Source organism: Andrographis paniculata, unplaced genomic scaffold, assembly GCF_009805555.1.
Source record: "Andrographis paniculata isolate CXL003 unplaced genomic scaffold, ASM980555v1 Contig69END, whole genome shotgun sequence".
Classification (NCBI taxonomy): Eukaryota; Viridiplantae; Streptophyta; class Magnoliopsida; order Lamiales; family Acanthaceae; genus Andrographis; species Andrographis paniculata.
Genome location: NW_026137605.1, coordinates 5427728 through 5450248, shown reverse-complemented (window position 1 = coordinate 5450248; position 22521 = coordinate 5427728). Strand labels below are relative to the sequence as shown.

The 22521-nt window shown below is 32.2% G+C and overlaps 1 protein-coding gene across 1 annotated transcript; it reads right to left on the bottom strand.

The window, feature by feature from the left end:
• Positions 1-13577: 13577 nt before the first annotated feature.
• Positions 13578-21969, bottom strand: LOC127263740 (pheophytinase, chloroplastic). The gene is made up of 7 exons (XM_051292933.1): positions 21683-21969; positions 21462-21572; positions 21225-21363; positions 20842-21012; positions 20473-20713; positions 14097-14188; positions 13578-13950 (listed from the first exon to the last, which is right to left on the bottom strand). Exons 1-7 carry the CDS (start codon positions 21768-21770, stop codon positions 13695-13697), a joined length of 1098 nt encoding a protein of 365 aa, XP_051148890.1. The 5' UTR covers positions 21771-21969; the 3' UTR covers positions 13578-13694.
• Between the last annotated feature and the right edge of the window lie 552 nt (positions 21970-22521).

The following is a 22521-nucleotide window of genomic DNA, read 5'->3' as shown; positions in this document are numbered from 1 at the left end:
AGCAATGCTATTAAGTATTGCAGATTTCATCCTCCCAACCTACTAATTTATAGCGATGCCTATTGATTTTTACGTTATCGTAATTAATTGTGACGTCTACTGATTTCTCTTTCTCACTGCAAGTTGTTTTTGGTGCTGAATTAGGGTGATTTTCCTCCAAACCACTGACTTTGTAATGAATCACCTATGAAATGTAATTATATGTGGTTTATGGTTTAATTTTTTTAAACTTGAAAATTTATTTGTAGTGGTTTAATGTCACATAATTGTTTCAGGTATAATTTGGCAAAATCAGTGTATGAGTAAAGTGTCTATGTTTAATTTGTGTATACGGTAGACTTTTTAATAAGTAGTGTTTTTTAATGGTTGATATAGAACTTTAATGGTGTTCTACAATTTAATTAGCGGATGAAGAAAGATAAATTAATACATAAGGGTAAATATGTCATTACATCAAAAACATTCACCAACTACCAAAGTATATATTTAAAATATATTCCTCATTTTTTTAAAAAAAAAAATTGATCTTATCTATTTAATACTTATTCCGTCTCATTTCAAATTGGTCATTTACTTTTTTCTAATGGATTAAGAAATAATAAGTATTTTATTGGTTAGTGGAAATATATAAGATAATTTGATATTTTTGCTCTTAAAAGGTACAAATAAAATAATGATATTTTGTAATTTGTGTAAAAACATGAATATTTTTATATTTGTATATAAAATACTTGTATTATACTAAGAAGTTGATACTTTTGAGTGGGTCAAACAAAAATTGTAAAAATGATACTTTGAATTGGAACGAGAGAAGTATGTAAAATTATTTCAATGTTGTACTTAACTTTTTGAATTTCATCAAACGATAATTATATAATACATTTGTATTTTAGTAAAAATGAGATACGAATTTACTGCATGAATATTTTTTTGTTAAATTAAACTATGCACAAAATATTCTTTTCATTTAAAGCTAATGTTTGATTGTGAACATACATCTAATTATGCAAGTTTTATAAAAATAAATAAATTACATAAATAACTAAATAATTTATCAACTATTCGTTTAATATTTTTTTATACGAACTCTTACCTAATTTTTACAAAAGAAAAATGTATATATAAAATAAAAAAATTGATCAATTCTTTATTTTATTCAAATAAGGTTGTTTAATATATTTTATCTGTTTTACTTTTATAAAAGTAAGTGCGTGTTTACAATCACAAATATCTTGTGTAAAAATAGGGTAAATTATATAACACATCCTTGTGTTAAACTAAAAATGCACAAAATACCATGTGTTTTATTTATTGCGTAAAATCCCCTTGTATTAATGGAAAGTTTGCATGAAACACCCTCCTTGTCCAAAACTGATATTTGGTTCGAAATAAAGACCTAAATTACGTAAGTTTTATAGAAATAAAAAACATAAAATATCTTAAATATTTTTTTTGAATAAAATAAATAACTAAATAATTGATCAATCATTTATTTTTATAATTTTTATAAAAATCAGACAAAAATTTGTCTCAAAACACTATAAAATGAAGGATTAATAAATTATTTATTTATTTATTTATTTAATGCAAAAAAATTATTTAAGATATTTTGCGCTTTTTATTTGTATAAAACTTGCGTAATTTAGGTATTTATTTAGAACTAAATATCAGTTTTGGATAAGAAAGGTGTTTCGTGCAAACTTTACATTAACACAAGGAGTTTCACGCAATAAATAAAACACAAGTTGTTTTGTGCATTTTTACTAAAACATAAGGGGGAGTTATATAATTTACCCGTAAAAATATAATACAAGGGGTTTTTACACAATAAATAAATAATTTATTTGTCCAAAAAATATATTTCGATACGATTCTCAATGTATAGTTTATCCTCTTATAAAAGTTAATTTTTTATATAATATAGTAACTTTTTTTATTATCGATGCGATTTCTTATACCTCAAATAAAATAATTCTTCAAATCAAAACACTTAACAAATAAACCCAAAGCATAAGATATTTTACGCGTTTGTACTAAAACAAGGGGTATGCAATTTATCATTTCATCAATTGTCTAACAATTATTTTATTTTATTTTATTTTTTTCGCAAATTCAATCACTTTTTTCTTAAATATATCATAGGTAAAAAATTTTAAATTTAACAATACATTTAAATGATTACTATAAATAGCTATGAATAATATTCGGTCATATATGCAATATATTAAATTAAAATATAATAATTAAATGAAATTATTTATAATGTAATCATAAATAGTTATATTTTTGGAAATATATGTAGAACTAAGATGGTATGAATACTTTGGTTTTTATATCATAATTTTAACCAGTACTGAATAATCACAAAAATTATTCAATTTCAATATACGTAAACAAAAATAATGATATAGGAAACAATTTTGTTACTTTTTGTTGTTATTTTGAATAGTTGTAAATAGTATTTCACGATAATGAAAAAAGCATGGATACTATCGTGACTTATATTGTAATTTTAAAGAGTCATGGAAACTATACCCGAAAATATTTGTAACAATTGTGTATGTTTATAGAAAAATATAAAAGTTAATAGTATTAAAAAAAAATTGAAATCAAACTCTAAAAATGTCTAAAATACTTTAAGTTATTTGGTTTGTAAATTTTCTAAGAATTTAAGTCTATTTATAGATTTTCTGCTCAACCGATTTTGGACATAAACTTATGTAGTTTGATTTCCTAACATGTTTGGGGGATCTTCACTCATCATAGTTAAGTGTTCACTATAATTGTTCTTAAATGTGGTTTTCACACTCATTCATCCGATTAACTTTTAAAATGAATCTCAACTTAATCTTTTAGTTAGCGGATCGGCCAGGTTTTTTTTAAGACTTTGCATAGTATGATAAGATTATTAATCTTAAGATTAATTCTCATACGGTAATATGTGAATGATGACTATATCTCGATTTATCATTGGACATCACATTATTTGTCCTTATAATTTTTGTTTGGCTATCATAATGTTTCGTTATTGTAGGCACTGATTTTTTTCCAACATAGAATCTTTTGTAAGAGTCATCGAAGCCATTCGGCTTTTTCTCATGTTTCTATCCAAAGAGATAAATTTTTATTCCATCAAGGATTGGGCTATGCCGGTTTCTATGTCAATTTCACAACACAACACCTCATTCGAGCATGAACATGTATCCGCTTGTAAAGAATGAGTCACAACAACCCGATATTCAATCAGCATGATAATATCATTCAAGCATTGGAGGATATTTCAAAAACATAAGTCTAGATTTTGAGTATATTTTAAGTATCTCAAAACCCTTACAATAGAAATCCGATTGATAAATCTAAATTTGAGCATATTTTTTACTTTCAAAATATATTTTTTATTTGTATTTTTGTGCAAAAGTCATCATAATATCTAATTTATGTCATACATTACTGATATATTTTGCTTGAGATGATCTCCTTATATGAGATTTTCTAAGTATAAGTCCAAAATAAGCTAAGTGCAGACCTAAATTATCCATATTCAGCGAAGCGGAGAAAGACAGACAGCTCAGCGAACTCTCTAAGACAAACTATTTTCTGCCCAAGTCCCAAAGGCCAGCGAACTCTACCCGTCTAAGCAAATCATATGCAAGAAAATCTAGGTCCTACCTTAGAGAAAGCGAGCTTCATGGTGGAGCTACCATTCATCCCAGACTCACAATGAAGGTGTTCGCTATCCTGAGTGACGTCTTTCACTCCAAACACATAGTCCTGTGCGACCCATGCTGTTACGAGAAAGATCTGTGTCAATTCTAGCGAAGAAATCAAAGGGGGCACGCAAAGGCTGAGAGTTATGACAACTTCAACGGTTTTAACTACTTAGCTGTCTAACTGTCCAGTTGTCTCAACTACCAAATTAACCGTCCAATTGCCACTCTGAAGCCTATAAATATTGGTTAACCATTGTATAATATATGTTCTTTTATGCATTCAGTACTTGCATTTTTTGTAATTCTCTTAGTGATCAAATTTTAAGGAGCTCTATTTGGCAGTTTAACATAGCGGTTAGAGACTTTATGGAAGTTCTCCACCCCTAACCTTCCTTAGCCACCGCCGGAATCATTTTCTAGTGGAATTTACCCTATTTTTAGTATAATTAATGTAGAACATATTTACTATTTTCCTTTGAAATAAAGTTATTATATTTTTATTTATTTCTTTATTTTATTCACACACACTTTTATGTTTACATTTGAGTTATTTAAGTTAGATTTTCGATAAGATTGTGGAAGGCAGAGAGGGATTAGCTATCTATATCTATGATCGTGTAGCATTGTTAACATAGATTATGTAGTTTTTAGTAACTAAGCACACAAGAGCCTCGTCGACCTACTTAGTTATTCTGACTAAAGAGAGGTATCAAAAGAATAGGTCCACTAATTAAACAATTTAAGTAATAATTAATTAGACATAAGTGTTTTCCAACCGGGTCATATAAATGTTCAATAATAGAGACTTTTCTCTTAGATAATGTTCTTAACTGTGAATTTGAAGTTCTCATTATAACTCTAAGGTCAAGTACCAATTGAGTAAAAAATTAGAGAATCCATCAATTGTTGCAACTAATCCCCAACTAAATCTATACATAAGTCAACAAAAACATAAGTTAGTGAAACTCCACAAAAGCCAGCAAAATTGCACAAAAATGAGTAAAACTGCACTCAACTCAATGAAACTACACAGAATTAGCGAGCAAGTAATCTGTTTGCATTAATTTTTCTAGCCAACTCCCAACTACTGCATTTATGGCACCAACTCTTATACTTAGCCTCATTTTGGTTGTTTTATGTATTTTTATTTTAGAACCTTTTAGAATATATATAATTATTAGTAAGTTATATTTGGTTATTAATAAGTTATAGATAGTTATTAGTAAGTTATGTGCGGTTGTAATCACTAGGCTTCTAAAAACTCTTTTCTTCCCTATAAATACCACTTTTCACTGCTTATTTTCACATCATTCTCACCATTCACATCGTTTCACACACCTAAAATACTCAATTTCTCCATTGTTTTTATCTTTTATATTTTTATTTAATTTAATAATACAAGTTTTTCAATCCTTTTTAGCGAGCAAGTTGATCCTTCATTTTTTCTTTATTTTGTGCATTTGTTTTAGCTTTATTTTAGAATAGATTTTTCTTAGTTTAGTCATAATTAGAGAAATATCATACTTCTTCGCTTATCACCCACAATCATACTTAAATTATTTAAGTTAGATTGCAGAAGTGTGATAGAAAGGTTAACTATCCATGACTATAATCGTGCCGCATTGTTAATAGAGATTAGTTGGTCCGTAAAAATTAAAATACATAGGAGTCTTGTCGACTTGTTTATTTGTGAGTTGAATTTAACACCTATTAAAGAGAGATATTTAAGGGATAAGACCATTAGTGAAATAACTTAATTATAATTAATTAGACATGAGTGCTTGCCTATTAGGTCGTTGAAATGTTAGGTGATAGCGGCTTCGCTTTGAAATAATATTCTTAGTTGTGGATCTGAAATTTCATTGTAATTCTTAAGTTCAAATATCAATTGAGTCAAAGAGTTGAATTTAAGAGAACAAGTGTGATTCCAATCACCTTGCAATTATACAAAAATTATTCGCTATTGCACTATCATTATCTCGCACATTTCAACCAAGGTAACCTAACCATTAAGGAATGCAACTTATCTCAATCATTAACACCTCGCTTTACCCTCCCTGTTATACATATATTTTATCACTTTTTAATTAGATTAGATTTTCTTTTAGTTGTTTGCTTAGTTTTCAGTCCATTCGATTGTATTACTTATTGCACTTTTTCTAATTAAACATAGCATATTCATATAATTTCTAAGTTAGATTTGGACACTCACTAGTCAAATAGATTTTTTTTAATTATTTTTGACGAGGTTTTTGAAATTACTACATGAACACACACGATATTTATTTTTATTATATATATATATATATCAATTTTTATATTTTATCTGAAATATATTTCTATAATACCCCAAAACTGTTTGATCAATAATTGTTTGTCAATTCATCGTATTGTTCTCATTGGAATTTTCCTTGAATAAAATCAATCAATCGCGATATTTTTGAAAAAAAAAAAAGATTGACACTACTCTAACAGTATTTAAATACATTTTTGTTTTGAAATAATATTCTCAACCCAAATTTGCCCTAAGGTTGTATGAAAATGTCCAATTTTAGTGCATAACTATGTATAAGGTAATTACTATTTTCTCATCTTGTTTATTGACCGTGTGATGCTGTAACTATGTATAACTTTATGGGTCCATGTTGTGCTGCCGAAATAGAAATTTTTTCTTTGCAAATTGTATTGTGGAAATAGCCAATTCAATACGTGTAGGAAGTTGTTACTGTATTTTCATATGCATTAAACGCATGGTATCTGACTTCCAGAACTATTTTTGTAAGTTTGAACATGTTTCTAATTATATCTTAGGGCTTTTAATGGTTGTAAATGTTTAATTCGTAGTTTAGAGTTATTTAATTTGTTTTTCCTATTTATTAAATTGGTTTCCACTACAAGGCTAATTGCATCCTTCAACTCATTGTAAAATACAACTCCTTTTACATCACGTTTTCTTCAATTAGAATAACTTTTTTGTTTAATCCTTTAATGGCATCACAAATGTCACACTTGTGCTTGTCAAAATCTAAGTTTTGAGTGTCACAAAGCCCAAGACATACTTGCTCATTCCTTCTATAGGCCTAGAGGATCCACCATGTTCGAAGGTGTTCTAAAAGATTTCATTGATTGGCCGATGACCGATGTGGGTCACCTCTCATTTATTTACTCAATATTTACACATGCATATTTTGCCATGTGAACGTATATAGTTCATACCCGATATCATTTTTCTTTGAAAGATGGCTAGTGCTTGAACAAATTATTTAAAGTTCCAAGAGACTTGCAATTGTAGTGGTCATTTTCAAGTCGTGGTCATGAGGTGTCATCTATGTCATTTAGTTTGGATTGTTGGGCATGTTGGGGTTACATCATGAATTGGATTGATTTTATGTTTGCATTGTCATTTCGATCGTTTTCGTTATGGTGCGGGTTGTTGTGTCGTTTGATTTGGATTGATGGGATTGGTCATCGTGTCTCGTTATCTAGATTGATGGGATCGGTGTTAGTGTATAGTTATTTCGATTGATAGAATTGGTGTTGGTGCATCTTTATTTGAATGGATGGGATTAGATGCTAAGTTAGCATATTAAGTTTGGACTGATATGTCAAGTTGATTGGAACCCGATACTTGCAACATACTTTCATTTTACATGTTATAAAAAATTCTTAACAAAGTCTTCGCAAAAGGACTTTTACACAAAAAATGAGCAACCATTATAATTTTCCAATTGGTCCAAAAAGTCAAGTTTCTTATAGTGTCTATTCCCATGCCCTTTAGACAAAAAGTATATAAGTGAGTGGACTTCAATTATATCAAAGACTTTTGAAAAATTAGTACAAATGTTCCTTACAATATATCATCACTATTAAGGCAATAAAACGAAGAACAAATATTTATCACTCCAAACAATTAGATGAAAACCCTTCCTTATATGCTTAAGGAAGGGTTTTCATCTACTTATTTGCAAGATGAGCACCTTCATGTGAAAGTGAAGGAAAATGCTAAAGTTATTAAATGCAATATGTTAGTTAACCAAATAAGCCAAAGAAGGCATTTAAGATAAAAGTAGTAGTTTCCAAGAAAAATAAAGAAGAAGAAATCAACAAAGTTATTGTTCCAAACAAATACTAGAATGATGCTAAAAATCTGAATACATCCATTCAAAAAGAATTATCAAGCTTAGGAAAGTAGAATGGATCACTAGTAAATGCAAAAGGATTCATAATCATGATGATGCTACAATATCCACCAATGTCATCATCCTAACTTTTTATACAACTGCTCTTTTATAGGAAGTGATCAAACAATTGATCCAAGCTAACTTAGATTCCAAAAAAAATTTACCAAGTACTATTGATAGAAATATGGGCGATTAAAGAAAATAACTCAAGAAAATTTACCAAGTACTATTGATAGAAATGCCAAGGAGCTAAAGACGAGATAGATATTGGGTTTGAACCATGACCTCACGGTCACAAGTCCAACCCCTACCTCACCTGACCATCCCTTACAGGACTATGTTTTTCTTTCTTTCTTTGGGAGGATGTGGGTATCTCATTTTCGGGACAACTTCACTCTCCTTGGTACATTAAAGATACGCAAAAATAAAAAATAAAAATATGATAGAATATATCATATATCTCAAATAAATATTTATATATTTCTTATCTTACATAATTATTTGTATATTTTTTTTTAAAGTAACAATTATTATTTATATATATATATAAGTTTATTATATATTTTTTTATATTTTAACTGTAATTATATTTTTATTAATTTTTTATTAGCATATTTAACTTCTTTAGTTAACTATTATATTTTATTTGTTTATTAATTATTTTATATAATAATTTTATACTTCAATGTTATAAAAAAAAATAGGCTTACTTTTCTTTTTCTTTAATAAAAAACTAGAAATAATGGTGTCCTCCTGATGTTAGATAAACATTTTGAATTTATTTCATTTGTTCGATCAATTTGATTGACAATTCAACGGTTGATTTTAACGAGGGTCTTTTGGATATTTTTAAAAAAAAATAATTAAATGGTCTTTAATTAAGAAAAAATTAATTATTTTAACTACTACCTATATATTTGAAAAGTTAATCCTAATTAAAATTAGAAACGTTTGCAAATAATTATTTTTTAAATTCATATATATTCAAAAGATAATGAAGTATACATTTATCAAATATGATGTCTTTATAATATTATTATGATGTTTTATCTTGAAACGTCTCAATATATAGTTATGATACAATATATTATTCAAATAAATGCATTATGATACATCTTTTTAACTCGCGAATTATTTATATAAATGAAATAATATTGACTTTATGTTTCATAAGATTTTCTTATTATAATCAAATATAACTTCAATTAATGCAACTAATTTTTGAAAAATATTAATCCTCTTATTTTAATAAGATACTTATAGAACACATTATTTATATAAATATTTTTCATATTTCATAATAAAAATTTCATTATTTTGAGTATATTAGTGGTGCACATAAAAAAGAAAAGCATATACATGTATTGCAAAGGTTTATGTCTTCCCAATCGCTGTCATTTCTCTAAAACACCAATGAAGTGAAGAAGTGCTAATAGAAGAAGTATTTTCACCGAGTTCCTTGATTGCCTAATCCGTCAAAGGATTGAGTGAAGTTAACCATATTCAAAGATACCTGTTACTACATAAATAATACCTTAGCAGTCATCAATCATACCTTGATTGTCAATGCTCGTATCCAGACACATTGTTACATACCCGCTTTAAATAACAACATACGGCATAGTAGTTTTTACATACCTATAATACGATCTTATATGCTCCAGCAACAAGTATCTATGCTCGGGTAACTTGTTCTTGAAAATCGATCATTTTGAATTCGAAACATTCAATTGTTGTCACTAATCATGGATGAATTCATCATTATAGTGTTCTCACGGATCCTAAAACTATATAAAAAGATTAAAAAAAAAAAACATAGACACGCATATTTACTATGGATTGATAAACAAGATAGAAAATACTCGGTTGGGATTACATTGAAAATATAAGAATAATACAAGTTCTAGGATGCAATCTATTATGCACCAATATACCAATAGTTCCATTGTAGTCCAAACAAGTCTCATTCTTATATAATTGTATAATTGAAAGTAAATTTAATCTCATAATAATACTATTGACACGATCAATAATTTTAATAAAATAATATTGGAAAGTACTATATATCTACATGTTAATGGTAACTGGGGATGAATTAAACAAGATAATTGTTTTTACCAATTTCTGGAGAGTATTAACATGCAAAGAGTACATATTTACAAGAATCCAATGGGGAAACACTACCATACATCATTGCTCTCACGGATTGATTGTTATTTAAACTTATTACATAGTAATCCAGAGCGTAGCACACACAAACATTCGGTCCACCGAGCTAAGAGAGGAAATGCTCTCACCAAGTTTGCGAATCAATCCCTCTGTGTGGGATTGACTGAAATCAACTAAATTCGAGGATACCTGATACTACACAGATAATACCTAAGCAACCATTATTTATACATCGCTAGTTGGTGGTTGTACCTGGATAACGCACATACATATCTGCATAAAAACTCTACATACCCTGGAACAGATCTTACGTACCTATAATAATAGTCTCACATGCTTCAGTAACGAGTATATATGCCCCAGTAACCTGTGGTTGGGGAATCAGTCATTTTCAGTTCGAAATATTCATTTTAATGTCAGTAACCAGGGATGAATTTATCATGGTAGTGTTCCCATGACACTCCGAATTGCATAAAAGGGTAAATAATACATTTTTACTATGGATGGTTAAACAAGTCATAAATGACTTAGTGTATGATATATGTACAATCATAGTCCAACCTCCACTTGTAGATGTCTAAAAAAATCGCAATAACTAAGTTAAATTATATTGGTTGTTAGAGTATATAATTGTTGCCACAAATTAAAAATGTGACTAAGTTCAATTATATTGGTTCTTATAATACATGATTGTTGCCACAAATTAAAAATCTTTAGACCTATTACATAATAATATACATTGTAGCACACATAACAACATTCGGTTAGGAGCATATTTGCATAGAACATGACACGACTAATAAGACAAGTACTCCAAAGTAGCTCCATCGTACCCAAACCTGGCTTGGTGTACGAAATCATACTAGTTGTGTACCTACTGCTACTTCATTTAGAGAATTATCCATCGCTGTAGGAACTCAAATAAATTCAAATATACCTGCTACTTTACAAATAATACCTTTGTAATGTATATATATACTCATAAACTGAGTGTTAATACTCGACTACTTTATTCACTTAACTACATACATTATCTTTATGTCTTGTTTCATTTCTCACATACCCATATACACATATTACATACTCCAGATACACATACTTATGCTTGCACGCTCCGTTCGTGTACCACGGTGCAATTAATTTATAAACAAGTTTCAAAGCAGCTTTGGATCTTGTTGTTGTATATTACATGATACACTTTCAAAGTGACGATGATATGGTCGGATACCTTGCTAGGCATAAGCTATTAGATCTAAAATCCAACTGATTGAAGTGGAACATCTAAATCCTTAGTCTTGGATAATGATGACGATGATTGCGGTTGGCCTTCTTGATCTACCCTTCAATTGTCTTCAAACACAACAAAACAAAATTAAGATCCATCTTATCTTAAATTAGATCCAGTCCTTCAAAAAACTTTTATATACTACAAACCTGAGAAAGATCAACAACTATTATAATGTAGACAAAGAAAATACACGAGCAAAATATCCAAAACCATGTTTTCCAGATAAGAAAAGTAACAAAAAGTAGAATATGACCGATTATCGTAGAATTTCTTCAAAAATGGATATGGATATCAAACCAAATGAAAACCAGACAAACATCAATAACGGATCTGGATGAAACTCCACTAATTAAACCTACATATATACATAAATTGAGTCAATGTTCGTTAGCCTTCAAATATCTCAACTCAATATATTTTAAACAGAATTTCAAATATCTCAACTCCATATATCCCAAATATTATAAAACCAAATAATTAAGTAAAAATAAAAAATAAAATAGAATAGAGAAAACTTGCAGATTCATCTTGTCTATAGTCAATAACAATTCATCAAAATGTTCCAAAGGAAAAGAAAGCATTCTGTCACCAAATCTGATTTTGTAACAACAACTAAACTTAATAACAAATCCAACTCAATTTGAATTTTATCAACATAAAAAACATAACATCATCCCAAATCCTTTTCACCTCACAAAATATCAAATAAAAGTCTGATTACATTTACAAAACGAAACACAAACAAACAAATCATCAGTTAAAATACGCACCACACAGAATCAGAAAATAAAACCGTACCTCTTTGTAACCACTTTGCACGGCGATTCTTCACCAAATGCAACATTGCAATCAATAAGAACGATGAAGCGCGACTACAAACATCAATTATATTAAAAATTCCAGCGAAGTCAGTAAACTTCATAGATTAGGGATTTGGTGTGCAATAAATAAAAGTAACTAAAAATTAGGGGTGTTGTGAATTTATGCCTGGATTGATGGATTCTTCGAATTAAACCTCGTAAACAAATATACAAATTAAATTAACGGAAGCGAAATTCGAATAAACCCAAATAATGACACCGAACCGAAGTTGAAATTAAACCAAAATATTAAGACTAAAACATAATTAAAAACACTGCATTATTGGAATTAAGAGTGTAGAAATCATGGAAATTAAATCAAGCAAACATCACTCAATTCGTTAAAGCTAAAAACAAGTAATCTGGAATCAAATAAATCAAACAAACAAAACCTAAAATTATATTGAGAAATCAATTCAACCCTCATATTTGTGCTTTGATATTGCCCAGCCGATATCAACTTTCGATTCTTTCCGGTTTGGTTCTATTATCCGATGAGACTCAAAAGACAAAAATCTTCCCAATCGACGAACCCTTCAGTTGATTTAATCATCTATTTCAACCAAGACAAAGGGGAAAGGGAACACGTTCACAGCGCCATGAATTGCAAAGGCTTCAGGGAAAGAATCACTGAACCTGTAAACCCTTCATCGATCTTTGTTGGACGGAGGACAACCAGAGTTATGGCATAAGATATGGAGAGAGAAATAAGACTTTGAGAGCATTGTACACTCGCCGACCGGACAATAGTGTTAATTTTGCGATCTTAAGTAACTGCTTGCCAATTTCTTTTTTGTACCGATTTTGCGCGAAAAATAACGGATGATATAGGAAGATGTAGAGGAAATTGAGATGAGGAAGTGAGAAAGAAGTGAATTAGAAAAGAAAGAAGTGCAATGTAAGAAATTAATAATGGGGGACTGATGTTAAATGAATTTGTAAAATTAGAAATTTATCTCCAATTGTCCGTATAAATACTAAGTATAAAATTCAATGTTTTTGAAATGAGAATGATAATAATTTGACACAGTAAAAGATTAGATATTGATAATAACGCTTGTTTGAAAACAAAAAGATTATAGTTAAATCAATGCAAAAGTAGTAGGTATATGCAACATGATAACAGTAACTTTTTTTTTTTTAAATGATATAAGAATTTGCAGTCGCTACCCGAAAGTGTGCACGGAATAAACCCCGACCAAACCTAATACTCTGCAAATTAAGCCCGACAAGTAAGTCACACTAGGCGAATCATATATTGCAGGTGACCTAAGGCATCGGGGTTTGAACTCATGACCTCACAGTAACAAATCCAATCCCCACGCCACCAAGCCATACCTTACGAAACGATAACAGTAACTCTTAGGTATATGCAATGGTGGTTCATTACCAAATAAATAGATACCAATAATGAGTGAGTCAGTCGATCAAAATCTGAATGTGATATGATATGATGTTATACTATACTATACAAAACTATTCTATACTATACTATAGTTTTCATCCAATTCAGGAGGGCGGTGTTGAAGAGATGAGGGACTTCGTCGTGCGGGCAGTGTCCAGCCTGTAGCTTTACTATACTACAGGTATTATTGGTATAGAATTCTTTAATCCTCACAGCCTTAGCCGGGCCAACCCAAGGGTCTAATTCACCCCATATCAAAAGCAAGGGGCACCTCACTTGCCTCAGCACGCTATCCAGTGTGTACTTGTTCTGCCTCAACATGAATCTCGTCATCAGTCTGAAAATAATAATTAATCATTAATAGTTAGTCATGTGACGAACAATTAACGAAACACACCTGAATTCCATCTATCTATACTATATAGGTTTATGCATTCCATCTATCTATACTAAATAATTGTGACTGTGATTGTGATTTTGTACCTGTAGTAAACTTCTCCAGCATTTGGATCATTCGCAGGCTTTGTAATTGAATTGATGAGATATTCATCCACATTCTCAGCATTTATATATACCTGCATTGCATTCAAACAACTCAAGTGGTGAAGCTAGCTAGCTAGCCTAGTTGAACAACCAACAATCACAAACAATTTCAAGGGAAAAAATCACAATACAACAATATTCATCCTCGATGCAGTCAGTAGCCATATATGCAACAAATTCAAGATCTAAGAGTTGCCCACCCTATCATTTAAAGGAACATTAATAATTTCTCAACTTCTGTTCAACCAAGAAATGTAGTAAATCAGTAATTGGATTCCATGGAGCACCAAGAAACCAATTTTTACAGACTAATTGTGAGATTTCTAACACACCAATATTTTTTCATGTCAGTATATCATGATATCTAGGTACACAACCAACTGGCCAAATAAAAAAATGTGTCTTTCATTAACAAATTGAATGTTAATACATAACCAAGGATCCAGATACAAGACCAAATTTGTATTCTAATAAATGCTTAATTATCTAGATTCAAAAGAGGGGTGGGGGTTGAGTTAAGTAGTTGGACAACATTTCCTCTTATTATGATTATTATTATTATTATTATTATTATTATTATTATTATTATTATTATTAATGTAAACATCCTCCTTTTACCTATTTTGGCATATGCTACTCACTACTCTGTTGGGTGTGTTGTCTCCCTTACACTAAAACAAAAAGTTTGTGTAGTGCCCTTATTGGTGCAGAGTGCATGAGTGCAGGTTGGCTGCATGTCTCATTTTGTATTGTCTTATACTTGTATAGAAGAGACAAAAACCATAAAAAGTAGTCAATGGGGATGTCTGAAATATCTAGAAAATACTTCATTCCATTTCGATGTAAAGGAAATTAATTGTATTGTTTTACACAATCAACTCCGAGGCTGTATGACCAGCTCAAGATGCAGAGTTGGTAAGTGAGTCCAATTCAAAGTAGAATTCTACAAAGAGAAAGTGCATGAAGTGCTCTCAACTCTGTGGCTCTTATTCTCCATGTTTTGAAAGGTATTCAAACTTCCACACTCCCTAGAAGTGTTTCCGGAAGAAGGAGAAATTGGAGATCCAACCAGAGATGTCAACCAGCTCGTAGGATAGTACTCTCAACTAGAATGGAGATCTACGGGTGTTATTACTTTGGAATGACAACCAGTTACCAGTGCATAATACTGCAAAGTAAGCAATGGGAGATGCTAGGTACATTAGGAATTGTTTTGTGGATTGGGTCCTTGTAACCTAGAGGTATGTAACGGTGGATTAACTCTTGTATTAGTATCCCTCAAAGATAAGTTATTTATAACTAAATTGGGTCAACAAACATCTTGTATCATTTATTGCTTTGAATGCATTCGCATTCATTACTTCAACACTAGGTCCTTATTACTATGAGCTTACCACGCATTTATTGTTGTATTATTTCATTGTGTGATTCATAACACCGCTATGCATTTACTTGGAAGTGGGCCTCTTTGTAGTTTTTGAGGGGATTTTAGACAAAGTACTTTCCAACATCTAATATCAGAGCAACATGTAGGGCCCTCCTATCTCTTCCTTCTACGAGCTGAGGTTAACCTCCTGAGTAGATCAACCCGCGGTTTACAATGTATTGAGAAGGCAACTATTGAATTTATTGTTCATCTAACTTTTTGTACGTTAATTGCGCGAATTGACTATAATTTTGCATAGTTCCTACAAAAATATTCAAGTCATATCTCCTAGGGCTGCACGACGGTCTTATACCGAAGAGAGCAAAAAAAAAAAAAAAATCATCATTGCAAGAAAACAAGAACGCGCGCAATGGCTAAAGCGATCAAGACGGCTGCGCAACTCTTCTTCATCTTCTTTTAAGTAGAATTTATTTGTTTTCAATTTCTAGTTATGTTTTGTAGCTAAATTCTTATTTTAGTCTAAGGTTGGATTAAATTATTGGATTATAGATTTGTGAAATAGTTTTGCGTTTTAATTGAATCTTTCGATTAATTGATATTTGTGCAATTTTTGTGTATTTAGATGTGACTTATAATTGTGGCTAGGTTTTAAATCTATCTATTGACGGTGTGCTAATTGAATAATTACATCCGTAATTATGTATTTATTCAATAAAGTAGTAATAGGTTAACGTGCTTAGCCTAGGAATTGCATGATGGAATAAGAAATCCTTCGTAATTGATTAATTATTCGAATTGGGTTTTTCTCGAGCTAAATTCAATTGGAGATTTTTTACTAAGGTCATACCTAGTTAATTCTTTCAATTAGAGAGTGGTTAATTGGTCGTACCATTGCCACAGACAAAGTTAAGACAAATTGGGTGTTCGATCACATCAAACACCTATAACCAATTTATCAATTATTTGGTTAAATTATTTAATTCGATGATATAATCAATTATCTAATTTTTCATTCAACCCTTGGACTAGAGTGTTCTACTTCTTAATAAATCTGTTCTTATTTCTTTCTTTAACTGATTGATTTTAATTTGTTTAATTGAATTTTCTTATGATAGTTATTTTAATTCTTGACTGAAAACCCCTATTTTAAATAAATAATCAACTAAATAAATACAATCACAGTCTCAATGGTTGACCTTGTTTTCATTATTCTTACAATTGATTAAAAAACAGGTAATTATTTGACTGACAGTTCACATCTATCAATTTTTTGCGCCGTTGCCGGGGACTGCTTTGGATCATTGTTATTTTTGTTTATCTATTTATTATTTCTTATTACACTATTCTCTTTATACTTGATTCTAGTTTATGCCTCAATCTTCTCAAACATGAATTTTGATATACGACTTAGAGATCGAAAAGCTAGCAAAAAAGTTGAGGAAAAAAGCTAGAAAGAAACTGTAATCCGACAGGATCTCCTACACACAGTCAAGTAGTTCTTACACTTCTGACGGTCCTCGATCCTATCATGGTTAGAGAAGATCACCGGACACTCAGAGAGTTGGCAGCTCCGAATTTCACTCGACAGCCCCTCTGCATTACCTTCCAACCATTGATGATACTAAAGATTTGAACTAAAATCTGGATTGATACACTTACTTCAATCTTTTCATGGTCTTGCATGTGAAGAGCCCCACAAACATCTGCATGAATTCAACGTTATCTGTTCAAGCATGAAACCAGCATGAGTCACTGAGGAACAAATCAAGTTGCGAGCATTCCCTTTTTTCTTAAAGGATGCAGTGCAAGACTCGTTGTACTATCTTCCCTCAGGAAGCATAACTTCATGGGTTGGCATGCAAAGAAAATTTTTGAAGAAGTACTTCCCGGCGTCTCGAGTTGCAACATTAAGAAAGGAAATTTGTGGGATCAAGCAACAACCAGGCGAGACATTACATGAGTACTGGGAGCGATCAACCGTCTGTGCGCACGGTGTCCTCAACATCAAATATCTAAACAGTTGTTTATCCAATACTTTTACGAAGGCCTCAGTTGGACAGATCGAAGCAACATTGATGTTGCGAGTCAAGGTGGATTAGCTGACAAAACTCTTAAAGATGCTTAGGGTCTGATCTCTCGATTGGCGGTAAATACACAACAGTTCGGTACTCGAAACAGTGGAATAGTCGATAGCTCTAGCTCCGATCTTGTTCGACAACAGTTATTTGAGTTAAATACGATTGTGCGCCAATTGGTGGTTGGTCAGACTCAACAAGTAAGGGCATGTGGCATCTGCACAAATATAGAAACCCTACTGGTGCCTGTCCGAAACTTTAAGAAGAGAACTCTGCAAAACTGAATGCAGCCAGCTTTGCGCAAGCACCATAGAGGCAGTACAACCCGTTCTCCAATACATATAATCTTGGGTGGAAGGATCATCCTAATTTGCGACATGGGAATCAACCGCAAGGTTTTCAAGCACAAACGCTAGCACAACAGATGTACCGCCCACTACACCACCACCACCTCAACTTGTTGCACCGCTAGGTATGTCTTTTGAGGATATAGTTAAGACCATGGCTACTAACGCTCGGTAATTTCAACTGGATACGAAGATCAAATACAAAATTTGGATGCGAAAGTAGAGCAACTAGCTAGTGAGGTACAAAATCTGGTTTTTCCTTCAATTTGTATTTACTATTTGAACTATGCGTTTCTTCGGAAAAAAATATATATATATTTTTTCCTTTAACAAAAATCATATCAAACAATGTTATTTAAATACAAAGCTCAAACCAAATCTTCCTAATCTAACCCCAAAGAAACACAACCCATGGTTACTACGGAAAGGGCAATCTTGGTAGCCCATGCATCAAGGCTATATCATATGAAGAAATTTTCCTAAGGTCTTAGTATACATGTTATGAGGGATCTCTATTCAAATTATGCATGTGGTTAAACAAATTGGGAATGTCAATTAATATATTATTGTAGATATGTGGTTAGTATCCCAAGTTTCCGAACTCAACATTATCTAAGCTATTTCATGAATGGATTCAAAGAGTCATTTCGAATACATATGCGAGCTTGGAAGCCCATGCATCTAAATAGTACAATGCAGTTGGCTTGAGCCATAGAGGCTAATAAATTTTGATCAATTTATGGCAACTACAAAGACTGGTTCCTCGTGGTCTCAACCATCAGCTTAACCATATTGATCTATCCCTTTGTCCCGCACAGCTGAGTCACCACTTCTAATCCGAAGGACCATAATATACCAACAATACCTTGTATCGTCTAATATCACAATAGAACCCCAATATGTTGCTTGTATGTGACGCCCCGGCCCGAAAGCCACGCGAAGCCGAGCATATCAAGATTGCAGACTGGCCCTACAGGTCAAAACGAGTCCTTTCCAGTGTGCTATCTCCTCACTCACGCGCACCCCGAGAGATTTCCCAGGGGTTCACCCATCCTCAAATTACTATAGAACAAACACCTTAACTTCTTTCGGTAAGGCTTCTGAAAATGAATATGCACATTATTGACATGAGTAGTCTATTCAATCAATTTAACCTATATTCAACCTCGGATAGCCTAGCACCGGCTCATCCAAGGGAGTTGGCCTAGCACCGGCCCAACTCCAGGGTATTACATCATCACCACTTAAGAATGCAGCGACCACGTTGCACCCCAATGATCATCAACTGTTAGGTCTATCACCAATCCAATCAACGATTGCGGGCTATCGCAGGTTGGCTCTGATACCAACTGTGACACCCCAGCCCGCAAGCCACGCGAAGCTGAGTATGTCACGATTGCAGACTAGTTCACATGTCAACACGAGTCCTTTCAAGCATGCTTTGTCCTTACTGACGCGCACCCACCCTGAGAGACTTCCCACGGGTTACCTATCCTCAAATAATTCTAGAGCAAACACGTTTAACTCTAGAGTTCTTTCAGCAGGGCTTACGAAAAAGAATGTGCACATTGTTGACATGACTAGTCTATTCAATCCATTTAACCTATATTCAATCTCGGATGGCCAAGCATCGGCTCATCCATGGGAGTAAGCCTAGCACCGGCCCAACTCTGAGGGTATTACACTGTCCTAGAAAAAAAAATAATGAGTTCAGGTATAAAAAATTATTTCTTAGGATGTAAGTAACCTTTCGAATGCTCCACGAATGCCCAACCAAGCAACTTCAAGTCATGTTAGCTAAGAAGGGGTGGTATGTCGGATGCTAAACTTAACATAAATCATATTTGAGCCCTAAGAGGAGCAACAAAACCCCTGAGGATTGTTTCAAACATTCATTCAGCCTAGAGGACAAGACTACTTTGGAGATGAAGGCAATTATAACGAGATAAAATTAGAATACTAATAAATTGCTAATTGTCTACACTACGAGGAACAAAAAAAGCTACATGATTGGACTAAATTATATATATAGGTGCGTTTACTTGTAAAATTATGATTTTTTGTTTTGGTTTTAAATAGTAAAATGTTGAATTGAAATAGTTGTTTGATGTGATATAAATATATATTGATATGATGTTTTGAATATAAAATTAAATTAAGGTGTAATAAAATAAATAAAAAATGAGTGTTTGATTTGATATTTTTTTAGGAAAAAAAAATTGAATTAGTAATCAGGTATAAAATTCAACAAGTAAACACACCCATAGTGTTTTAATTCTATCTAGAGTTTTAACTATCTATCATGGGCATAGCTCATTATTTGCTCTTTATAAAACTTTGTCAGGGATTGTTAGTTTTCATCATTGTGTTCTTGTTTTCTCTTTCTTCTTTTGTAATCTTTCCTTCCAAAGGGTTACTTCCATTAATCAATAAAACTTGTTGCCATCATATACCAGGTAAACATGTTGACATAAAATTAGAAAGTTTTGGATAAAGAATTGGCATACGCTTTTCAAGACCGACTCAACGCGTGATGGTTGTTTGGCTTGCCAAAACAAAAAACCAAGTACTACTCGTTGAACAACTTCCTTCAATGGCTTGAGAACAAGCTTCTGCAACACATTTTCTTCAGAAACTGGTGCTGCATTACTGGCATCGTCGAATTGCCCTGCGTTGTTCAGTAATACAATACCTGTAACTTGATTCTCTAATGATGCCCCAGCCACCAAAGCAGTAAATCCTCCTAGACTGAGACAACAAAAATTTAATTCATCTCAACATCATGTAATACACACAAACACACATCGCACAGCAACTAAGCACCATCCTTTCAGCATTTATGAATTCTATCAAGAGATGAAAGAGTTAGGACTTGCCTGTTCCCAACTAAAACAGCAGGCTCTTTAACTATTTCCTTCATGAAATCTATTACTTGATCTCTCCACACCAGAGCATCATACTCAATGAGAGCCTTCTCACTCCAGCCAAAACCGAGTAAATCCAAGGCATAGACCTTGTAGTGTTTTGCCAATTCAGGCATGTTGTATCTAAAGTAAAGTTAGAATTAGAGGTCGGGTTCATACAATACATTCATTAGCAGCAACTTTGAATGCAACTGTCCATTTAAATTCATGTTCATAATTTTTTCCCCTTTCAAAAAACAAGAATTATAGGCAAGTAGCATGGGAGGGGAGGGGAGGGGAAGGCAGCTTTACCACGTTTGTTTATAACTCGAGCAAGAATCCAGAAAATAACCAACCTCCAATGAAATGCAGAAGCCCCAAACCCATGAATTAGAACAATGGGAGATCCCTCCCCCTCCACCACGTAATGAATCTTTCTGTCACGCCAAGTCCAGTAGTTATAGCCCTCCGGCTTAAATGGCAATTTCTCCAAACCTGAGTCGGCCCCAAAATCAGAAATCAATTGCAGCAGACACGCAGTCAATTAAATCGGGAAAAAGAAGATGAAGAGGGGGGGGGGGGGGGGAATCTGCCTCTGGTTTTTGGTGGCTCCGCAGCAACAGTAGACGCCATTACAGAAGCTCCACCAGCAACAATTCCTTTAAACGCAAAATCTCTCCGACTCAATCCGCACCTGCTGCTTCCTTCACGAGTTCAGGAGGAAGTAAAAAGAAGAAACAAACAAACAAACCCACCTTCCCAGGGGATCCCTGAGTTCAGTGTCAAACTTGATAAATTGGAAGCAGCAGCTTACTACTGTGCCGATAGATTCTTGAGAAACTTGAGCTTCCCACTAACTCCGATTTCACGTAATTGGGCAAAGTGGCGCATGAGGTCGCCATAGAATCTGGGACTGGGAGGAAGATCCTGGTCGGAGATGGGAGATTTTGGGAGTCAATGAAACGGAAGCGAGTGGCTGTAATTAATTGTAAAGTAGTGACAGACAGAGAGACACATCTGGAAGACAAGTAGCTGTAGCAACCTCTCTCCTCCCACCACAAATCAATCGCAGGTGTGTTTACACATCGGGAAGACGAGTAGCTGTAGCACTCTCTCTCTTCGCACCACAAATCAATCGCTGAGGGCGGGTTTGTTTGTGTGATTTTGAATTTTAATTTTAATTTTAAATAATAAAATTTTAAATTAAAATAATTATTTAATATAATATAAATATTTAATAATATAATATTTTAAATATAATAAATAAATAATACTCTTCTGTCCCACTTAATTTGTCTCTATTTTTTATTTTCGTCTCTCTTATATAACTTGTTTTTTTTAATTTTAAAAATATAATTATGAACTTTAATCCCATTTTATAATTTTTTGAAATTTTTTAAATTAATATTCGCTTTACATTTAAGGATAAAACTATTTAGATTGCATTAACTTCAACGTACAATTTCAAGAAATTAAACAATATCTTTGTGCATATTATACTTTTCACAATGTCTTAATATAGAAAAAGATACAACAGTTTAATTACTAAGCAAATAAGTTATTACCATGGAATCAACAATAGAGATACATAATAGAATTGATTGTTTGCTAGAATTATGTGTTTCTTTGTTCAAGAGATTGTTTACCTCGATT

Coding starts and splice junctions, on each gene's coding strand:
- LOC127263740 (XM_051292933.1), bottom strand. CDS start 21,770: ATGGCGACCTCATGCGCCACTTTGCCCAATTACGTGAAATCGGAGTTA. Junction 21,573..21,682: donor AAGAATCTATCGGCACAGTA/GTAAGCTGCTGC, acceptor GAACTCGTGAAG/GAAGCAGCAGGTGCGGATTG. Junction 21,364..21,461: donor GGAGCCACCAAAAACCAGAG/GCAGATTCCCCC, acceptor GGGCCGACTCAG/GTTTGGAGAAATTGCCATTT.